Raw genomic sequence first — 21,209 nt, forward strand, 5'->3', positions numbered from 1 at the left:
GTATGAAATATTTAATCGCCGAAAATCTTTAAAGACAAGTAGTTTAGATTTCCCAAATGGCAAAAGTCGTAGGAATATTGTTTGTCGTCAATACGTGTTACAACTACGTCAGTAGTCTATTAATAAGTTCCACTGTTCATGCTGTTGGCGGCAATTTCAAATTAGAAGACGAAATTTTCGTATCTTTTCAATTTGGAGGCAGGGGTTCAAATCAGCGGTGGTCCGAGGTCCGCGACCTTCCACTTTTGCAATCGGACTCTCGACTTGGTTACTAGCTACGCCCGACGGACCTTTCACTTGAAAGAAAATTAAAAATAACTTTGCAAACCTTTTTACCAAAGTCTCTAAATAAACGATCTCAAAACGTATTTTCATCTTTATTATTCATGACAGCGATGTTCATTTTGTCCAACCGCTAGCTTTATACAGATAATCGCCTACAAGTAATGTGTAAATTCGAGTAAAATCGTATCTGACTGACAAAAACAACATTGAAAAACAATGGATGCCGTGTAGACAATTACAATATCTGGTCCGATTCCGGAAGCGGATAAGGGTAATTCCGGGTTTTGGAGATCAACTACAAAAAAAAATGTCAGGCAGGTGACAAAATACATCTATGCATGGTAAATAAATATAAACACTACAAATGGAAACCAAAAGATATATGTAAAAGAAAGAAAAAGCAAAAAATATTTGATACAGAAACTCAAAATTACTTTTTGACAAATTTTAATGTCAAAATCCAATACAATGTGACAGCTGGGAACAGTATATCTAACAATATATATGTTCCTGGTGACAGTATAAATCTTCTTTATTAGTGATAAATGTTGATAATGCATGTAAGATGCTTTTAAAGTGTAAACATATTACTGCAATTTTTTTCTCAATTTTGAAGGGTCAGTTAACATAGCTGGAAGTTTCTTACTTTGTTTTCGCAAATAGTGCAACTAGATTATATGATACCTGAATGTAAGCAAATCATATGATATATAGGTGGAATCCTTTGGGTCACTCTACCCCCTCCTGTTTGATAACTTTGAAACGGATGAGATCCCCACCCCTAAACCATATATATTCATGTATGGGACTATATAACTAATCAAATGAAATATAGGGGGAAGTCCCTAGGGTTACCCCACCCCTCCTGTTTGAGAACTTGGAAACAGTCGAGATCCCCACCCCTAAACCATATATATTCATGTATGGGACAATATAACTAATCAAATAAAAAAAATACAGGGGAGTCCCTGGGGTCACCCCAACCCTCCTGTTTGGGAACTTTGAAATGGTCGAGATCCCCACCCCTAAACCAAATATATTCATGTATGGGACAATATAATAAATCAAATGAAATATAGAGGGAGTCCCTGCGGTCACCCCACCCCTCCTGTTTGAGAATTTGGAAACGGTCAAGATCCCAAGACAAGACAAGACAATTTATTTAAACTCAAGCACACGTATGGTGCTACAAGGGGATAACAATTATACATTAACAATTACATATATACTTATACATTTACAAGCAAGAAACACAATAAATAAATAAGTGATATCATACAATAAAATTGAAATAAACCATAGTTGGTTGATTTGTTTGCAAAATTCTTAATTGCAACGTGGATATGAAGTTATTGTAACATGCTTTGTATTATGAAAATATTTTTTCAATATGTCTTAGAAACATGCGCACTTTTGTTAGCAGTGGCACGTTACAGTGTGATAATAGACCAGTAAGTTTCAATTGGGAAGGATTTTGTGTGTAATATGTAGGTATATATCTTTCTCTTAAAGACATAATTTGTTCATTGGAGCATACAAAAAAATAATGATCCCATAAACCATACATATTCATGTATGTGACAATATAACAAATGAAATGAAATATAGGGGGAGTCCTTGGGGGTCACCCCACCCCTCCTGTTTGAGAACTTGGAAACGGTCGAGATCCTCACCCCGAAACCATATATACTCATGTATGGGACTATATAACAAATCAAATGAAATATAGGGGAGTCCCTGCAGTCACCCCACCCCTCCTGTTTGAGAACTTGGAAACAGTCGAGATCCCGACCTCTAAATTAAACCATATATATTCATGTATGGGACAGCAGAACTTATCAAATGAAATATAGGGAGAGTCCTAAGGTTCACCCTACCCCCTCCTGTTTGATAACTTGGAAACAGATGAGATCCCCACCCCTAAACCATATATACTCATGTATTTGGCAATATAACAAATCAAATGAAATATAGGGGAAGTCACTGGGGTCACCCCACCCCCTCCTGTTTGAAAACTTGATAACGGTCGAGATCCCCACCCCTAAACCATATATATATTCATGTATGGGACAACATAAAAAAAATCAAATGAAATATAGGGTTAGTCCCTAAGGTCACCCCATCCCCTCTTGTGTGTGTTTTAAGAACTTGTAAAAGTTTGAGATACCAACTCCTAAACCATATTCATTCCTGTTCGTCATTTCAAACAGATTTGAATGACATACAAGGTCAATCTCATAGGCATCACATATGCATATCACTTTACTAGACCTAATCAATGTGTACTAGACTTTGCCCAATGTCAGGCGACCATGGGAATGAATAATTATGGCAGCTTTGTTTGGGCGACTTCGTAACAGCATTCTGTTACAATTATTTCTTGTTTATTATAAAATTTTATTGATGCAAAAAATGAGTAGGTTTAAAGAATTTACCTTAATTATATTTTGAATAATTTCTGGTTCTATAAAAAAATTCATTTTAATATGGCTCATTTTAAAGAAAACATATCTTTCAAGCCCAAGAGTGTTTGACCAACTTTATTATAATCACCTGTCATTTTATTCCAAACTTAGACATCATGGACTTGGGGTGAAGGCGTGGGTCATTTATATTTACTATGGGCAGGTCAGTCAGACCTCACTTTTGATCCCCGTAGTAGTAAACATTTGTCTGATTTGTGTCTCATAACTTTTGCACTGTAGAACACAAACTCAGTTTTCTTTCCAGGGAAGCAAGTCCATGCATACTATTACAAGCTCGTACTTAGTCAACTTGAACTACTAACAGTCAACTAATACCAACGTTAACTATCAACTAGAACAACTGCAATCATTTCGAACTTGTACCACTGCAGACACATGACCATTAAAAATATACTTGATATATGCGTTGCTTTTGAAAACCTTGATAAAATATGAATTATTTGCCTTAATAATTAATTAATTAAATGAACATAAATGCACAATATATGAATGTTTAATGTTTGTTCTTTTAAATCTTAAAAAAAATGAAGCAACATAGCCACAGTTTTCATAATTATGTTTTCCTTGGTTTTTGGTTAACTGCCTACAGCGCTTACAGTGCTTTGATTTAAAAGTATGAATGCTTATCTTTTATTTACATTAATTGTGTTGACATTTAAAATACAGAATGATTTTAGTAATTTCTTCAAATTTTAAATGCGTTGCATCCAAAACCTAAATCTGAATTTTTAGTACAATATATATATGTCAATGTATAGAACACTATATGATATGTTATTATGCATTTAGGATCACTTAAACAAGACTTTAAATATTTGCCACTGGACCTGACCTTAAGCATGCAACAATCAATCAATCTTAAATAAAAGTATCATACCAATTCCAATGCATACGACAAGTTTTTTCTGGAATAAACTTCATCAGGTACGTTCAAGACTAAAGTTTGTAAAGCGAGAAATGGAGAATACTTGAGACCATAAAAACCAAAAGTGACTAAGTAGAATAGCCAAAACTTGTGTTTGATGTAAAAGCTTTGCACGCAAACATGCTGGTAAAGATTAAAATTTATTTTTTACAATACAGGAACCATTGACTTTTTGCTCAGTAAGAAACCAGCAGCTCAACAACTTAGAGAAAATTTCATTTTTAAAATTGTGCCTATGTTAAACCCAGATGGAGTCATTAATGGAAAGTATGTCTATCTATCTATAAATTGTAGAAACTTATATTATTAAAGAAATTAAGAAACAAATATCTTTTATAATAAAACGACTATTTGTAGTATAAATTTAATCAACACTGACCAATAACCATTCTGTGCAAATACTCATAAAACAAGATGCCAGTAGAAAGTTCATATTTTATTAAGGATGTTCGCTTCTCTGTTTCAAAATAACAAGCTTTTTAAAAGACTATTATAAATTGATAGTATATAAATAAATGAACTAAAAAAGCAGAAAAAAGTGAAGGGTCTCTGTGCTTGTTTTCGAGATATAAGCCATTGAATATTTGGCGGGAAATAATTCTCTCTAGACTTTTCAAACATTTAACATTAGCACCATTTTTCTTTGAAAAAAAACATGAAAAAATAACAAGGATTTTATAGGATTTTCAAATATAGCTTTTTAAACTATATGTAATAAAGTTATGAAAAGAAAAGTACAGGTTAGTGGGGAAATATTTTTAATGGCACTACATGGATAAAACCAGAGGATTACGAATATCTGGCAAAATATTCAAAAACAAGAGGAGCGAAAACATCCTTAAACTGACTTGGCATATAATTTGATTTTCTATTATATGGACTTGAATAAGTTTTTGCATTGACTTTTTATGCTTTAATTGTATAAAGTAATTACCCATTTATATTGAATATTAAGTTTGTCTTCAATGGAAGATGCAGTAATTTTCACAAAAGTGTTTCAATATTTCTAGCCATAGATGTTCATTATCAGCAGAAGATCTGAACAGAAGATGGGACAACCCCTGTCCTAAGTTACACCCTACTATTTACCATACCAAAGGACTTCTACAGTATCTACAAATGATAAATAAGTCGCCACTGGTAAGTCATAAATATTTACTCTACAACCTTTTCTGTCATAATCATAAATGTGAATATGACACATCCTGACACTGGGCATTGGTTTTAATGTCAGCCTTCCAATTAAACATGGCTTTTCATTAATACATTCTGCACATCCAAAAACAAACATCAGAACAGGTCTTACTACTGACGAAAGCAGTCCATGCTACCATATTTTAAAACCCTAGTCAACATTGGGGAAATTTTTTAATGGACTCAAAAATTCCAATAAACATAAAAATTCTCAACAGGAAATATAAAAATGCTCTTCATTTTAACAAAAATGTATAAGACAAGAAAATATTATTGCAAAGATACCATAAATGAAAAATACAGAATAAATTCCAATTTCCGAATACAATGACACAGAATTTCTCTTTACATATACCTTTTAAAAATCTAAAATTCTCCACATTTGATAATAATCCGACTGTTTTCAGTCTGATTTCTTTAAAAGGGCCCATATTATAATGTTTGAATTTTACAGGTATACTGTGATTACCATGGACACATATTATAGTGTTTGAATTTAACAGGTATACTGTGATTACCATGGACACATATTATAGTGTTTGAATTTTACAGGTATACTGTGATTACCATGGACACTCCAGGAGGAAGAACATTTTCCTGTATGGATGTAGTCCTACAATGTCATGGATACAGAATGATTCAGAAAACCCAGCCACTACAGGAAATAGACTGGAAGATAATGCTTATAAGGTAGTGTTGTGACTGGAAGATAATGCTTATAAGGTAGTATTGTGACTGGAAGATAATGCTTATAAGGTAGTATTGTGACTGGAAGATAATGCTTATAAGGTAGTAGTGTGAATGGAAGATAATGCTTATAAGGTAGTAGTGTGACTGGAAGATAATGCTTATAAGGTAGTATTGTGAATGGAAGATAATGCTTATAAGGTAGGACTGGAAGAGAATGCTTATAAGGTAGTATTGTGACTGGAAGATAATGCTTATAAGGTAGTAGTGTGACTGGAAGATAATGCTTATAAGGTAGTAGTGTGACTGGAAGATAATGCTTATAAGGTAGTATTGTGACTGGAAGAGAATGCTTATAAGGTAGTAGTGTGACTGGAAGAGAATGCTTATAAGGTAGTAGTGTGACTGGAAGAGAATGCTTATAAGGTAGTAGTGTGACTGGAAGAGAATGCTTATAAGGTAGTAGTGTGACTGGAAGAGAATGCTTATAAGGTAGTAGTGTGACTGGAAGAGAATGCTTATAAGGTAGTATTGTGACTGGAAGGTAATGCTTATAAGATAGTATTGTGACTGGAAGGTAATGCGTATAAGGTAGTATTGTGACTGGAAGGTAATGCGTATAAGGTAGTATTGTGACTGGAAGGTAATGCTTATAAGGTAGTAGTGTGACTGGAAGGTAATGCTTATAAGGTAGTAGTGTGACTGGAAGGTAATGCGTATAAGGTAGTAGTGTGACTGGAAGGTAATGCGTATAAGGTAGTATTGTGACTGGAAGATAATGCGTATAAGGTAGTATTGTGACTGGAAGATAATGCGTATAAGGTAGTATTGTGACTGGAAGATAATGCTTATAAGGTAGTATTGTGACTGGAAGAGAATGCTTATAAGGTAGTATTGTGACTGGAAGAGAATGCTTATAAGGTAGTATTGTGACTGGAAGATAATGCTTATAAGGTAGTAGTGTGACTGGAAGATAATGCTTATAAGGTAGTAGTGTGACTGGAAGATAATGCTTATAAGGTAGTATTGTGACTGGAAGGTAATGCTTATAAGGTAGTGCTTATAAGGTAGTATTGTGACTGGAAGATAATGCTTATAAGGTAGTAGTGTGACTGGAAGATAATGCTTATAAGGTAGTAGTGTGACTGGAAGATAATGCTTATAAGGTAGTAGTGTGACTGGAAGATAATGCTTATAAGGTAGTATTGTGACTGGAAGGTAATGCTTATAAGGTAGTGCTTATAAGGTAGTATTGTGACTGGAAGATAATGCTTATAAGGTAGTAGTGTGACTGGAAGATAATGCTTATAAGGTAGTAGTGTGACTGGAAGATAATGCTTATAAGGTAGTATTGTGACTGGAAGGTAATGCTTATAAGGTAGTGCTTATAAGGTAGTATTGTGACTGGAAGATAATGCTTATAAGGTAGTAGTGTGACTGGAAGATAATGCTTATAAGGTAGTAGTGTGACTGGAAGATAATGCTTATAAGGTAGTAGTGTGAATGGAAGATAATGCTTATAAGGTAGTAGTGTGACTGGAAGATAATGCTTATAAGGTAGTATTGTGACTGGAAGAGAATGCTTATAAGGTAGTATTGTGACTGGAAGGTAATGCTTATAAGGTAGTATTGTGACTGGAAGGTAATGCTTATAAGGTAGTATTGTGACTGGAAGGTAATGCTTATAAGGTAGTATTGTGACTGGAAGGTAATGCGTATAAGGTAGTATTGTGACTGGAAGATCATGCTTATAAGGTAGTATTGTGACTGGACGATAATGCTTATAAGGTAGTATTGTGACTGGAAGATAATGCTTATAAGGTAGTATTGTGACTGGAAGATAATGCTTATAAGGTAGTATTGTGACTGGAAGGTAATGCTTATAAGGTAGTAGTGTGACTGGAAGATAATGCTTATAAGGTAGTATTGTGACTGGAAGATAATGCTTATAAGGTAGTAGTGTGACTGGAAGATAATGCTTATAAGGTAGTATTGTGACTGGAAGAGAATGCTTATAAGGTAGTAGTGTGACTGGAAGGTAATGCTTATAAGGTAGTATTGTGACTGGAAGATAATGCTTATAAGGTAGTATTGTGACTGGAAGATAATGCGTATAAGGTAGTATTGTGACTGGAAGATAATGCTTATAAGGTAGTATTGTGACTGGAAGGTAATGCTTATAAGGTAGTAGTGTGACTGGAAGATAATGCTTATAAGGTAGTATTGTGACTGGAAGATAATGCGTATAAGGTAGTAGTGTGACTGGAAGGTAATGCTTATAAGGTAGTACTGTGACTGGAAGGTAATGCTTATAAGGTAGTAGTGTGACTGGAAGATAATGCTTATAAGGTAGTATTGTGACTGGAAGATAATGCTTATAAGGTAGTAGTGTGAATGGAAGATAATGCTTATAAGGTAGTAGTGTGACTGGAAGATAATGCTTATAAGGTAGTATTGTGACTGGAAGATAATGCGTATAAGGTAGTATTGTGACTGGAAGATAATGCTTATAAGGTAGTATTGTGACTGGAAGGTAATGCGTATAAGGTAGTACTGTGACTGGAGGGATCATGCTTATAAGGTAGTATTGTGACTGGAAGAGAATGCGTATAAGGTAGTATTGTGACTGGAAGAGAATGCGTATAAGGTAGTATTGTGACTGGAAGATAATGTGTATAAGGTAGTATTGTGACTGGAAGATAATGCTTATAAGGTAGTATTGTGACTGGAAGATAATGCTTATAAGGTAGTAGTGTGACTGGAAGATAATGCTTATAAGGTAGTAGTGTGACTGGAAGATAATGCTTATAAGGTAGTAGTGTGAATGGAAGATAATGCGTATAAGGTAGTATTGTGACTGGAAGATAATGCTTATAAGGTAGTATTGTGACTGGAAGATAATGCTTATAAGATAGTATTGTGACTGGAAGGTAATGCGTATAAGGTAGTACTGTGACTGGAAGGTAATGCTTATAAGGTAGTATTGTGACTGGAAGGTAATGCTTATAAGGTAGTATTGTGACTGGAAGAGAATGCTTATAAGATAGTATTGTGACTGGAAGAGAATGCCTATAAGGTAGTATTGTGACTGGAAGATAATGCTTATAAGGTAGTATTGTGACTGGAAGATAATGCTTATAAGGTAGTATTGTGACTGGAAGATAATGCTTATAAGGTAGTATTGTGACTGGAAGATAATGCTTATAAGGTAGTATTCTTTGTACTAAATCTACAATTGTTTGGAATTTTCAAGTGTTATGTCATGAACTAGTATTGAATAGCTCTACAATATACATGTAATTATGTAACAACAATAATAGTAGAGTTGTGTGAAAGTGAGTTAAAGAACTGCCATGATATATGTATATACTTAATTTCTTTACTTTCACATTGAAAAGCCAGGTTTGATGAAGTTTGTTTTATGAGAGTTAATTTGACTTATTTTCTTATAGTTTCTTTCATAGAGTTTCTATCCTTGTCAAAGAGTTTTTGAGATTTTATCATGATTTTTGTCGAGCTTGCAACTTCTGCCGCAGAATGCTCGACATAGGGATAATGATCCGGCAGAGGCGGCGTAAACAACCTTCTTTAAAGTTTAATATTTCAGAAGGTCCTTCATACATTGTATATAGATGCCTTATGTTACAAAGTTTTTGTCTGTCATATGTCCATTGTCCTTGACCTCATTTTGATGGTTCAGTGACTACTTGAAAAAAAAGTTTGGATTTTTAGTATTCTTAATTTCTCTCTAATTATGACTAATAGGATAATAATAGTTGGTATGTGCATATCTTGCAAGGTCCTCATGACCGTCAGACAGTTTTTACTTGACCTCAACCTCATTTCATGGATCAGTGAACAAGGTTAATAGATATAAGAAGATGTGGTATGAGTGCCAATGAGACAACTCTCCATCCGTGTCAAAATTTATAAAAGTAAACCATTATAGGTCAAAGTACGGTCTTCAACACTGAGCCTTGGCTCACACCGAACAGCAAGCTATAAAGGGCCCCAAAAATTAATAGTGTAAAACCATTCAAACAGGAAAACCAACGGTCTAATCTATATAAAAAACAAGAAACCAGAAACACTTATGAACCACATCAACAAACGACAACTACTGAAGTATTCATGGTCAAGTCCATATCTCAGATACTATAAGCGATAGGTCTACTATATGTGGTGTATGGAATGATTTTAAGGTGTACATGTCCAACTGGCAGGTGTCATCTGACCTTTACCTCATTTTCATGGTTCAGTGGTTAAAGTTAAGTTTTTGTGTTTTGGTCTGTTTTTCTAACACTGTATGCAATAGGTCAACTATATTTGGTGTATGATAATATTTTACGATGTACATGTCAGTCTGGCATGTTTTATTTGACCTTGACCTCATTTTTATGGTTCATTGCTCAGTGTTAAGTTTTTGTGTTTTGGTCTATTTTTCTAATACTATAAGCAATAGGTCAACTATATTTGGTGTATGGAATGATTGTAAGGTGTATGTCTGTCTGGAAATTATCATCTGACCATGACCTCATTTTCATAGTTCATTGGTCAATCTTAAGTTTTCCTCGTTAAGTTTGTTTCTTAGATACTATATGCAATAGGTCAACTATATTTAAAGCATGTAATGATTGTAAGGTGTATATGTCTGTCTGGCAGGGTTCATCTGACCTTGACCTCATTTTCATGGTTCTTTGATCAATGTTAAGTTTTCCTGGTTAAGTTTGTTTCTTAGATAATATGTGCTTTAGGTCAACTATATTTAAAGCATATTTGGTGTATGGAATGATTGTAAGGTGTACATGTATTTCCAGTTTGGTTTATCTGACCTTGACCTCATTTTCTTGGATCATGTTAAGTTTTGTGTGATAGTTATAGTAAAGCTTTATATTAAAGACTATCAACATAAAATCAATGGTCAGTAAAGAAGGCGAGACATTTCAGCGTGTGTACTCTTGCTGTCTAAATTTGAAATTGGTTAACTAAGATTTATATAGTTTACCATTTTAACAGGGGTTTTCTAATGTGGTGAATGAGAATCTTTTGCAAGAAGATACAGCATGTCATAGAAGTATTACTTACTTTTTTGCTTTAAAATCTTAAGATTTTCTTTTCCTCAAACCAAAATAACAAATTAACTGTCACTTTTGTGAAAATTTTCACTGTAAATCTTTGCAATAGAAAGACAGGATCTTTAATTCCATACAATTGGAAACATAGACTAGTTCTCTCAAAATTATAGATCTTAAGAATCTATTTAAGAGATATTGATTACAATGTGTAAGAATTTGATTTTTCATATCATTCTTTGTGCATATATAAAGAATTTGAATACAAAATTGGTTATTTGAAAAAAAAAAAGATACTGTAAATTCAGAAATTATTGCGAGGTTTTTATTAATGCGAATAATGTGACTGGGCGACTATCGCAATAATAAGAACTCAAATCATGATGTCTGATGTATATATATGTATGCAGATATTTCTGAAATCGCAATAATTAATCTCGAATTGGTGTCCATTCTTAAGAAATCGCAATAATAAATGCACACAATAATTTCTGAATTTACTGTAATTACATTTGTAAAAGGGAATTTACATTGATAATAATCAAAATACTTTTGTCTTCCATAGGGACTGTGTGTGCTTTTGGACTGAATAGTGTTTATATATAAAAACATTGTTTAACTTTCAGACACTGCCAAGGATTTTGCACTTAACATCTCCGGTGTTTTCCTGGCCGAACTGTAGTTTTCTTGTGGAGAAGGCTAAGGAGACAACAGCCAGGGTTGTAGTATGGAGGCAGATTGGGGTACTGAGGAGTTACACAATGGAGAGTACATACTGTGGTATCGATCGTGATGGCAAGTTTAAGGTAAGTTTGTATGGAGGCAGATTGGGGTACTTAGGAGTTACACAATGGAGAGTACATACTGTGGTATTGATCATGATGGCAAGTTTAAGGTAAGTTGTTATGGAGGCAGATTAGGATACTGACAAATACCCTCTTAAAATTTATAATAAAAATATGAAGTTTGCCAGTTAAAGATGTCTTTATTGGTTAATTTATGCTGTTGGGTTGGGTCTCATCAACATGTTTTTGAAGCTTAATGGGTTATTGATTTTCACAAAGAAAAGTTTTATTAAGACATTTGTTCTTTTTGTAGGATCAACATATTACAACCTCAATGATGGAAGACATGGGACAAAAATTCAGTGAGGCCTTGATCAGAACTCGTACCAAATACACAACTGAGAATATGGTATCTTTTCCTCCATTGTCTGACTCTCAACAGAACCTAGGAGCCACTGCTCAGGATCCAGATCTACTGTATGTATAGTTCTTATATCCTTTACAATTTATCCATTTTGATTCACTGTATACTTGATTTACAATAATGTGTTGGTTATGTGATCTAACATTGGTTTTAGTTGACCTAAATATTTGCATAATTTTATCTGGGAAAAATTCAGGAAATTATGGTTGGTACATACATTTTGATTTTAATCTGACAGTAAAATCTTGTATACATGTATTAGATGTAAATAGGTATTTTCAAAATCTGGAAACACATAAAGAAGCTAAGTTGCTATGTACCATTTGAACTGTCTAATGAATACAATGAGATATGTATTAGTGCCTTAGCAAAGTATCATCATCAAAAGGAAATTACTTTACTTTTGAATATACAAAAAGGGGAGAGTATAACAAGATTTTACTGTATTTCAGTGAACTAATTTAAATTTACAAATAACACACACAATTGATTACAGGAAGAAAACCAGCAGTAAGAAAAGGTAATATGGGTGTGTTTCTGCTTTATTATGTCATCACTTGGCGTCTGTCATTTGTTATTTAGAAACAAAGTTTTTTTTATATATCCCCATCCATAGATAAAGGCTAAATATTTAACATAAGAAAAAAAATATTTTGCCTGATTTATCATTTACTGCAGTGCTCTTAAGCTTAAGGCTTAAAAAGAAGAAAACATTTCTATTTTTGTTGAAAAAGATGGTAAACTTCTTATTCTTATGCTGTCTTAATTATATTTCACGACTTGAATAATCTTAAAATACTTTTTAATACCTAAAAAGTTTGCACAACAAACTTTTAAAATTTGAATAATAAATTAAAAACCACAAGATTCCTTCAAAATAAGTGAATTACAAAATGTCAGTGTGAGGATACAATGCTAATGTATTACAAGAAAGAGAGATGACAAATTCTGCTTTATATCTATTGTGGATTCATTTATTTTTGTGGGTAAAAATTTTCATGGATTCCGGAAAAATGTTTTTTTTTTTTAAAGGATACATGAATTTGTGGTTTCAAAATTTCAGCATACAAGCCTATAGGAAATTTGTATTTTGATGAAGATTTGAATTCATGGTATACATATACCCACGTAATCCTTGAAAATTACTATCGTAAGAATAATAATGAACCCACAATATCAGATATCTTATTTCCTAGACTATCTTAACTAAGTATCAGTTTCTCTAATTGTGCACACAATATTTATTTTAACATAGAAAAATGTATAGGATTTATTAACAAACTGATTTTAAGTCTGTAGTAAGTTTAGTAGCTTATTTTAAATATATAAACTTCACAAAATTAAATGTTGTGTTTTCTAGTCTTATTTACTTATATCTTTATTATTTATGTGTTCAGTCTTACAGAGATTTCTCTATGTTTGATGGCTTCTTTATATATGATTAGATTTTGTTGAAGCTTTGCGTAAAAAATATTTTGACAAGATAATTATACCCCCGCTTTAAAAAAGGGGGGGTATACTGTTTTACCTCTGTCTGTCCTTCCGTCAGTCCATCCGTCAGTCCGTCTGTCCCATGAATATTTTCGTCACATTTTTCTCAGGAACTACTTGACAAGGATTTCTGAAATTTTGTTTCAGGGTTTATATAAGTAAGTTACACCATGTGATGCGTTTTCAGATTCATCACTCAACAACTTCCTGTTTTCTGAACACTTGTATTATTTTACACATGATAGCCAAGTTGAAAATTTTCATCGCATTTTTCTCAGGAACTACTTGACAAGGATTTCTGAAATTTGGTTTCAGGGTTTATATAAGTCAGCTATACCGTGTGATGCGTTTTCAGATTCATCACTCAACAACTTCCTGTTTACTGAAATATTTCGGCGGGGGTATCATCAGTGAGCAGTAGCTCACAGCTTTACTTGTTTTATTTATGGTTCTGAAGTATAAAAGAAACAAGGTATTCTATTAAATTGGTCAAATTATAACACATCTATTGTAAATATAACTCCAGAAAATGTTGCTATAAATGAGTCAGTTTTTATTTTAATGCCACATTATTATAGGTTGTGTTATTAGATGTTATGTTACTGTTGAAGTGTTTAGGATGAAATAAATCTACCCAGTAATTATAGTCTTTGGGCCAGAAAATTATACGAGTTCATCTAAGTATTCCATAATATTTACTAATATTACAAAATTTGATTTTTGAAAGATCACCATTTAGAGTTGAAGGTGTTGTTTTAAAGATGGATGGGTATTTTGTAATTGACGATTTGAAAAGATCACTTTTGTTCATTATCATGAATATTGAAATAAGACTCCAGGGTTTACTAAAGTATAGAATATTGTCATCCTTAAGACATCTCGTATCCACCAGTAAACCCTTGCTTAAATGGGGCATTTGTTTGGCTGGATGGGATGTATAGATACGCAGTCACAACCAGTGGGAATGGGGACTTTTAATATGATGCCTCGTTTACAGAGTGTCTTGCTCTTTACACTTGAAGAACACTTGCAACAAATCTTGTGAGGCAAAATTTGATGAATGCAAATTTGTGTAAATGTTTATTATCACTGAAAACTTTAGTCCTTCATAAACTGATAAAATAACTGACATGAAAAGTATGTTAGATGCTCTTTTCACTTGAAACTTAGATTTGAATCAAACTAATTGTGATTGAGTTGATCAATGTGTTTTTTATGCCCTGCCTACAATAGCACGGTGGCATTATGTTTTTTGGAGTGTGCCTTTCTTCCTCTGTATGGCGTCCTTTCTTCAGTTTATTTATCAGGATAACATTTTTGTTTTAGGTAGTTTACCATGAAATCATGGCAACATCAGCTTGAAACATAGTACACATCTTTATTATAATATGAACTTTTAAAAAGATATGCCAAATTAGGGTTTTCACCTGATATTTTTGTAAACTTTTAAGTGGCTTACTCCTGTAGCCAAAGAAAATCCTTCATTTCAGTAGAAATGTATAAGAAAACTTTAAAAGTAAGTATTAGAATACAAATATACAAATTGAATTACACTGATGGTATAGAAGTTTGTAATACATGTACTTATCTGCATACCTGAACCTTAGTAAAATTAAGTACTTTTATTATAGTGGTGACGATGATGATTTGGATGAAACAATACATAGACGACAGACATTACACAGGAGGGAGGAAGATGAGAATCTGTACAGTGGTGGAGAGGATATCGATGATATGAATGAGGAATCATCTGAAGAGGAAATGTATGGAGATGATGATGAAGAAAACTATGCTGACGACCAGTCATAGTTGTAGTACATAGAGTTTTTTCCCTTGAACAGTTTATACAAAGTGTTGGATTCTAATTAAACTAGATAGTTTTAATGTACCTCTGTCATATATGTAGGATCTATTATTTCATTTTCAAAAGATATACTGCATTTTTTAGTCCACAATTTACAAAAGGACGTAACTTGCTGTATTTCATATATTTGTATAAACTCTTTTCCTAATTAAACATATTGGAATTACTTCAATATTTAAATAAATATTTGTTTGGGAGTTACTACTTGTTGGGGAATTATAGCTTTGATTATAGTAAACATATCATTTTTGTCAAGCCTTCGACTTTTGTCGAAAAAGCGAGACATAGCGATCCTACATTCCGTCGGCGTCGTCGTTGTCGGCGGCGTCCACAAATATTCACTCTGTGGTTAAAGTTTTTGAAATTTTAATAACTTTCTTAAACTATCCTGGATTTCTACCAAACTTGGACAGAAGCTTGTTAATGATCATAAGATAAATATCCAAAAGTAAATTTTGTAAAAAAAAAATTCCATTTTTTCCGTATTTTACTTATAAATGGACTTAGTTTTTCTGCCAGTTAACATTACATTCACTCTGTGGTTAAAGTTTTTGAACTTTTAATAACTTTCTTATAAGCTATCCTGGATTTCCACCAAACTTGGACAGAAGCTTGTTTATGATCATAAGATAATATCCAAAAGTAAATTTTGTAAAAAAAAAAAATCCATTTTTTCCGTATTTTACTAATAAATGGACTTAGTTTTTCTGCCAGTTAACATTACATTCACTCTGTGGTTAAAGTTTTTGAAATTTTAATAACTTTCTTAAACTATCCTGGATTTCTACCAAACTTGGAAAGAAGCTTGTTTATGATCATAAGATAGAATCCAGAAGTAAATTTAAAAAAAAAAAATCATTTTTTTCAGTATTTTACTTATAAATGGACTTAGTTTTTCTGCCAGTTAACATTACATTCACTCTATGGTTAAAGTTTTTAAAATTTTAACAACTTTCTTAAACTATCTTGGATTTGTACCAAACTTGGACAGAAGCTTGTTTATGATTAAAAGCTAGTATCTAGAAGGAAATTTTGTTAAAATTTTGTTCCATTTTTTCCGTATTTTACTTATAAATGGACTTAGTTTTTCTTCAAGTTAACATTACATACAGTCTGCAGTTTAAGTTTTTAAAACATTTATTAGATTCATAAACTATCCTGGATTTTTACCAAACTTGGACAGAAGCTACTTACAATCAAAAGATAGTATAGAGAGGAATATTTTTATTAATTTTTTTCCTCATTTTTGTTGAGCCTGGGATTAACAGCAAAAGTAGGCGAGACACTGGGTTCCGCGGAACCCTTACGAATTTTTTTCAATTAGAATTATCGCATTATAAATTCTAATAATGAATAGTAGAATAGAAACAGCACCATAAAATAAATTTATCAAAATGGGATGGTATAAAGTTACTGATCAATGGAATGTTATAAACATGTATTTGTATTTATTTTGTTGACGCTATTTGTTAGTATAATTGAGTATTATACCTTATAAGTATTATTATTATTATCTCAGCCAAAACTGACTGACCTTACATTATATTTACATGACTTATACATTTATCATATCTAGTATGCTGAATTGTGACGTGTACATATGTAATGAGATGTCTGGCCATTTTTATTCCCATTATATTTCTTTTTTTTTTCATTCAGTTGTGATATTTTTATTTTCTTAAAACTAGCTTTGAAAGTGATATACCAAGTCAGTTTGACTGGTTTTCTTATTCTTTTTTTTTATTTATCTTTTTTATATTTCTTTGTTATACAAAACAATTATTATTTTACCTCATTGCAATAAAGCCTTAAAGAGTAGCCAGTAGCCTTTATTTTAATTAAGAAAATTCATCTTTTCATTTTATTCTATAGAAATATAATTTAAAAATTTTGTTGATTAAAACTTGATATAAAGAAACAAGCTTAAGTAAGAAAAAACAGTTGCCTTTTAGATAATGAACAATAGAAAAAACCTTTTAATTTATTGATTTACAACCAAGATCTTTGAATTTATTTGTTAATTTGAAATTTTGTAAATGTAATCATTAGCAGCTGTGATAATAATGAACCTTTCCAGTAGTAATACTTTTTTTTTTAATTTTTAAACATAAGAAATTAAAATTTTGTTGTATGAAAATATTGTAATTTTTTTCAAGATTTTTGCACTGATATTATGAAATCTTCTCAAATGTGTTTATATATTAAGTACATAGTATTGTGTTATTTTGTAGTATGTAGATCTTGTTTGTGAAAAAGTTAATTCATGTTATAATCTCTATACTATAATATAAGATTATTGTACAAAATCTCCTTAGTTTAGACCTAGAGAAGTTATTAAATCATTTCTTATAGTTCTAAATATACTGCCATTCAGGACATCATAGAAATGTTTGACTCAGTTAGATTTTTGTGTATTAGTGTAAACATTTAAGAGGGGGCATTATTTGTAGATCACTGTTTTGTATTTAAGAAAAAAAATTTAAAGTTTAGGTTGCCAAGGGAAAACTGATATATGAAAAACAAGAATGTGTCCATAGTACGCGGATGCCCCACTAGCACTATCATTTTCTATGTTTCCATGGACAGTGAAATTGTGGTCAGACGGACGAACGGACGCTTAGACTGAAAAACATAATGCCCCTCTACTATCCTAGGTGGGGCATAATTATTGTATTCAGATGGCACCTCTTTCTTCACCATTTTAAATGTTAACTAAAATATAATGGTAATTAGATTTGAAAATGAGAACGCTTTGTATATACTGATATTCAAAAACACATCAAACAAAAATTTTAAAATATATGCTCAGAGGGAGTATTAAGTTTTATTATTTTAGTTCACAAAAAGTGAATATTTTGCAGCCAGTATTGCTTGCACAATAAATATTGGTAATCAGTAGATTTATATGATTAATGAAACATTCAAAATTTTACTGAAAACACACCAAAAATTTGTTGCTAATTGTATACAAATTTGCAGAAATCATTCTAAGCATAACCTTACACAGAAAATAAATCTGGACACAAAATACTAGAAAGAATTAAATATTATAAGTTATATGGTTTGCTACTAACCCTCCATCGATCAGTAGGGGGTCATAGTGAACCGTATAACGAATTTATCGCACACAGTATAAAATATATTGTATAAAAATAAACAATGAAAGACAATAACATTAGTATATGACGTCACCATGAATAGTAGATGTGACATCATGAACCCCATATGAAATCTACTGACCACATACAGATCCATAGGGGGTAACCATGTGATGATTTTAAACCAATCATAATGTCACTAATTTACCCAAGGTGCGATAATTAGTCATAACATTTTTGTCATCTAGTCCATATCATTTTATCAGGATTTTAATTGTTGATTAAAAAATATATGTACATGGATATATATAGTGTGACTCAGGACAAGCAGACTTAAAGCTTTAATACAGCTATAATCATTAACTTTCACAAGACTGATATTTTCACCATCAGCATTAAAAAACTATTAATTATACAGGAATAAATCAAAATGAACTGTTCAATTCTTTCATTCAGAACTTTTTTATAAGCACATTTATCTGTTATAGTGTGTTTCTTTAATTCATACATCACCAAATTGCAATATGTTCATTTTTGTCTCGCATTGACGGAAAAAAGCGAGACATAGGTATGCTGTTTCCAGCGTTGACGGCATCAACAATGTATTAGTTTGTGATTAGGTCTAGTTTATGGTGAACCACAAGTGGTAGGTCAATGATATTTGGTATGCAGTTGTATTAGCATTGGCACATTTCATTTCCATGGAGATTATTCGGCCCTGCCCCCTCAGTCATGGTCTATTGACTTTGAAACTTTTGCTTAGTTTACATGTATTAGTTTGTGATTAGGTCAGTTTATGGGGAACCACTAGTGGTAGGTCAATGATATTTGGTATGCAGTTGTATAAGCATTGGCATATCCCATTTCCATGGAGATTATTTGGCTCCGCCCCCTTAGTCATGGTCTATTGACTTTGAAAATTTTGCTTAGTTTACATGTATTAGTTTGTGATTAGATCAGTTCAAGGGGAACCATTAGTGGAAGGCCTATGTTAATTGGTATTCAGTTGTATAAGCATTAGCACATCTCATTTCCATGGAGAATATTTGGCCGTGCCCCCTCTGTCATGGTCTATTGACTTTGAAACTTTTGCTTAGTTTACATGTATTAGTTTGTGATTAGATCAGTTTAAGATGAACTGCTAATGTTAAGTCAATGATATTTGGTATACAAATTTATTGGCATTTGCAAGTATCGTTTCCATGGAGATTATATAGCTTCACCCCCTCATCGTGGTTCATTGACTTTGAAACTTTTACATAGTTTACAAGTTAATGTTTGTTTAGATTAGTTTAAAGGGAACGACTTATAATAAGTCAATGGTATTTGGTATGCAGTTGTATAAGAATTGGCACATCTCATTTCCATGGAGATTGTTTAGCCATGTACCTTCAGTCATGATTCATCAACTATTAATATTTGCATAACTTACATGTTAAAGTATTGCTATTTGAATTTCAACATTTGCATTATCAAAATTACAAAAAGGCGAGACATATCTCTGTGATAACAGTTTATTCTAGAATAACTAATATATTGGTAGTTGTAAATAACAGAAATAAGCACTGACATACAGTCATGATACACATAACTCAAAATTATACTTTATTTATTGAATTTTGTAGCCGAATTTGTTTGGTTGCCTGGATATTTTATTTTTATACTGAAACTTTGAGCCAAATTATCTAATGAAGGATAAAGGTATATCATTTGACCAACTCTTTGGATCCTCTCATTCTAATATCACCAAATGTGATGTCTTTCCAAAGATAATGCAATGCCTCAAATATCTTTTTGGGGTACGACTGTTGCTCATATTTTGACAAGTATGCCAATTATGATATGTTCATGACATTATTATGTCATCATAGTTTACATTTTTGAACTGGAATGGCCATTTTATAGTATCATAATTAGATTAAAATAGAACTCTAAAGATTAAAGAAATGTTGTTGGTGCAATGTTAGAGGCCAAATTTTGGCTCTTGTCAAACCTCCTCTGTGTTGAATTAACTTAGTTTTTTGACTGTTTTTGTATTTCCTTATAACCTGTTGATCATTATGTAACTGCAGCTACAATTATTTGCAATGAATCATGATGCTTAAACACCAGTATAACCAGTATTTATTTTATAATGTTGTTCTTGACCATTATGTAAATGTTTAGTAATCAAGCTGATTGGTCAAGTATTTTATAACTTTGTTCTTGACCATTATGTAAATGTTTAGTAATCAAGCTGATTGGTCAAGTATTTTATAATATTGTTCTTGACCATTATGTAAATGTTTAGTAATCAAGCTGATTGGTCAAGTATTTTATAATATTGTTCTTGACCATTATGTAAATGTCTAGTAATAAAGCTGATTGGTCAAGTATTTTTTTTTTCAGTAGCAGTGTCTATGTCAAATGAAATCTTTTTGTTTTTGTACTAAATTATTGTTATGTTGATGTATAGTTTTAATTGCAGGAAAGGTCACCATGCAACAGGTGTCAGGAAACTATTTATAGCATGAAAGAATTTGAAACATTAAAATGTTTAATTGTGTAAATTGTACACTGTAGGAATTGTTATAAGAAAATTGTACCTTCACCTTTTATCGATAGAGTGATTATTTTAAATAAACAATGGAATACCAAATGGTAGTGAAATGCTTTGACCTGACTGGAATATAGTCATATATGGAATCTTAAAAGGGGTGGATATGAATTTATATTGGAAACCCATATCAGTCTGCATGCTTGATATTTAAAGAGGAGAGGGGGGGCGTCAAATTAGTCATAACAACTTGGCCAATAAGTGCTTATATTATCAATATTTGTGACATGAATGTACCTGGAGTTTAGTAAAATTTAATAAAAAAATATATTTACAAGTAGCAATTTCGATTTCACTTTAAA

General features: G+C 32.1%; 1 protein-coding gene across 2 annotated transcripts in view; it reads left to right on the forward strand.

The window, feature by feature from the left end:
- The window catches only part of LOC127733784 (cytosolic carboxypeptidase 1-like), a 40,482-nt gene extending 23,092 nt beyond the window's left edge, over window positions 1-17,390 (forward strand). The window contains exons 19-25 of one of the 2 annotated variants that reach the window (XM_052243098.1): window positions 3,855-3,963; window positions 4,707-4,836; window positions 5,443-5,580; window positions 11,276-11,455; window positions 11,748-11,911; window positions 12,355-12,378; window positions 14,981-17,390. In XM_052243098.1, the coding sequence (XP_052099058.1) occupies window positions 3,855-3,963; window positions 4,707-4,836; window positions 5,443-5,580; window positions 11,276-11,455; window positions 11,748-11,911; window positions 12,355-12,378; window positions 14,981-15,158 (923 nt within the window). In that variant the 3' untranslated portion in view covers window positions 15,159-17,390. The remainder of the gene's footprint in view (window positions 1-3,854; window positions 3,964-4,706; window positions 4,837-5,442; window positions 5,581-11,275; window positions 11,456-11,747; window positions 11,912-12,354; window positions 12,379-14,980) is intronic. The other variant, XM_052243099.1, reaches the window with a different exon arrangement.
- The last annotated feature ends 3,819 nt before the right edge of the window (window positions 17,391-21,209 follow it).

Source organism: Mytilus californianus, unplaced genomic scaffold (assembly GCF_021869535.1).
Source record: "Mytilus californianus isolate M0D057914Y unplaced genomic scaffold, xbMytCali1.0.p SCAF_3, whole genome shotgun sequence".
Classification (NCBI taxonomy): Eukaryota; Metazoa; Mollusca; class Bivalvia; order Mytilida; family Mytilidae; genus Mytilus; species Mytilus californianus.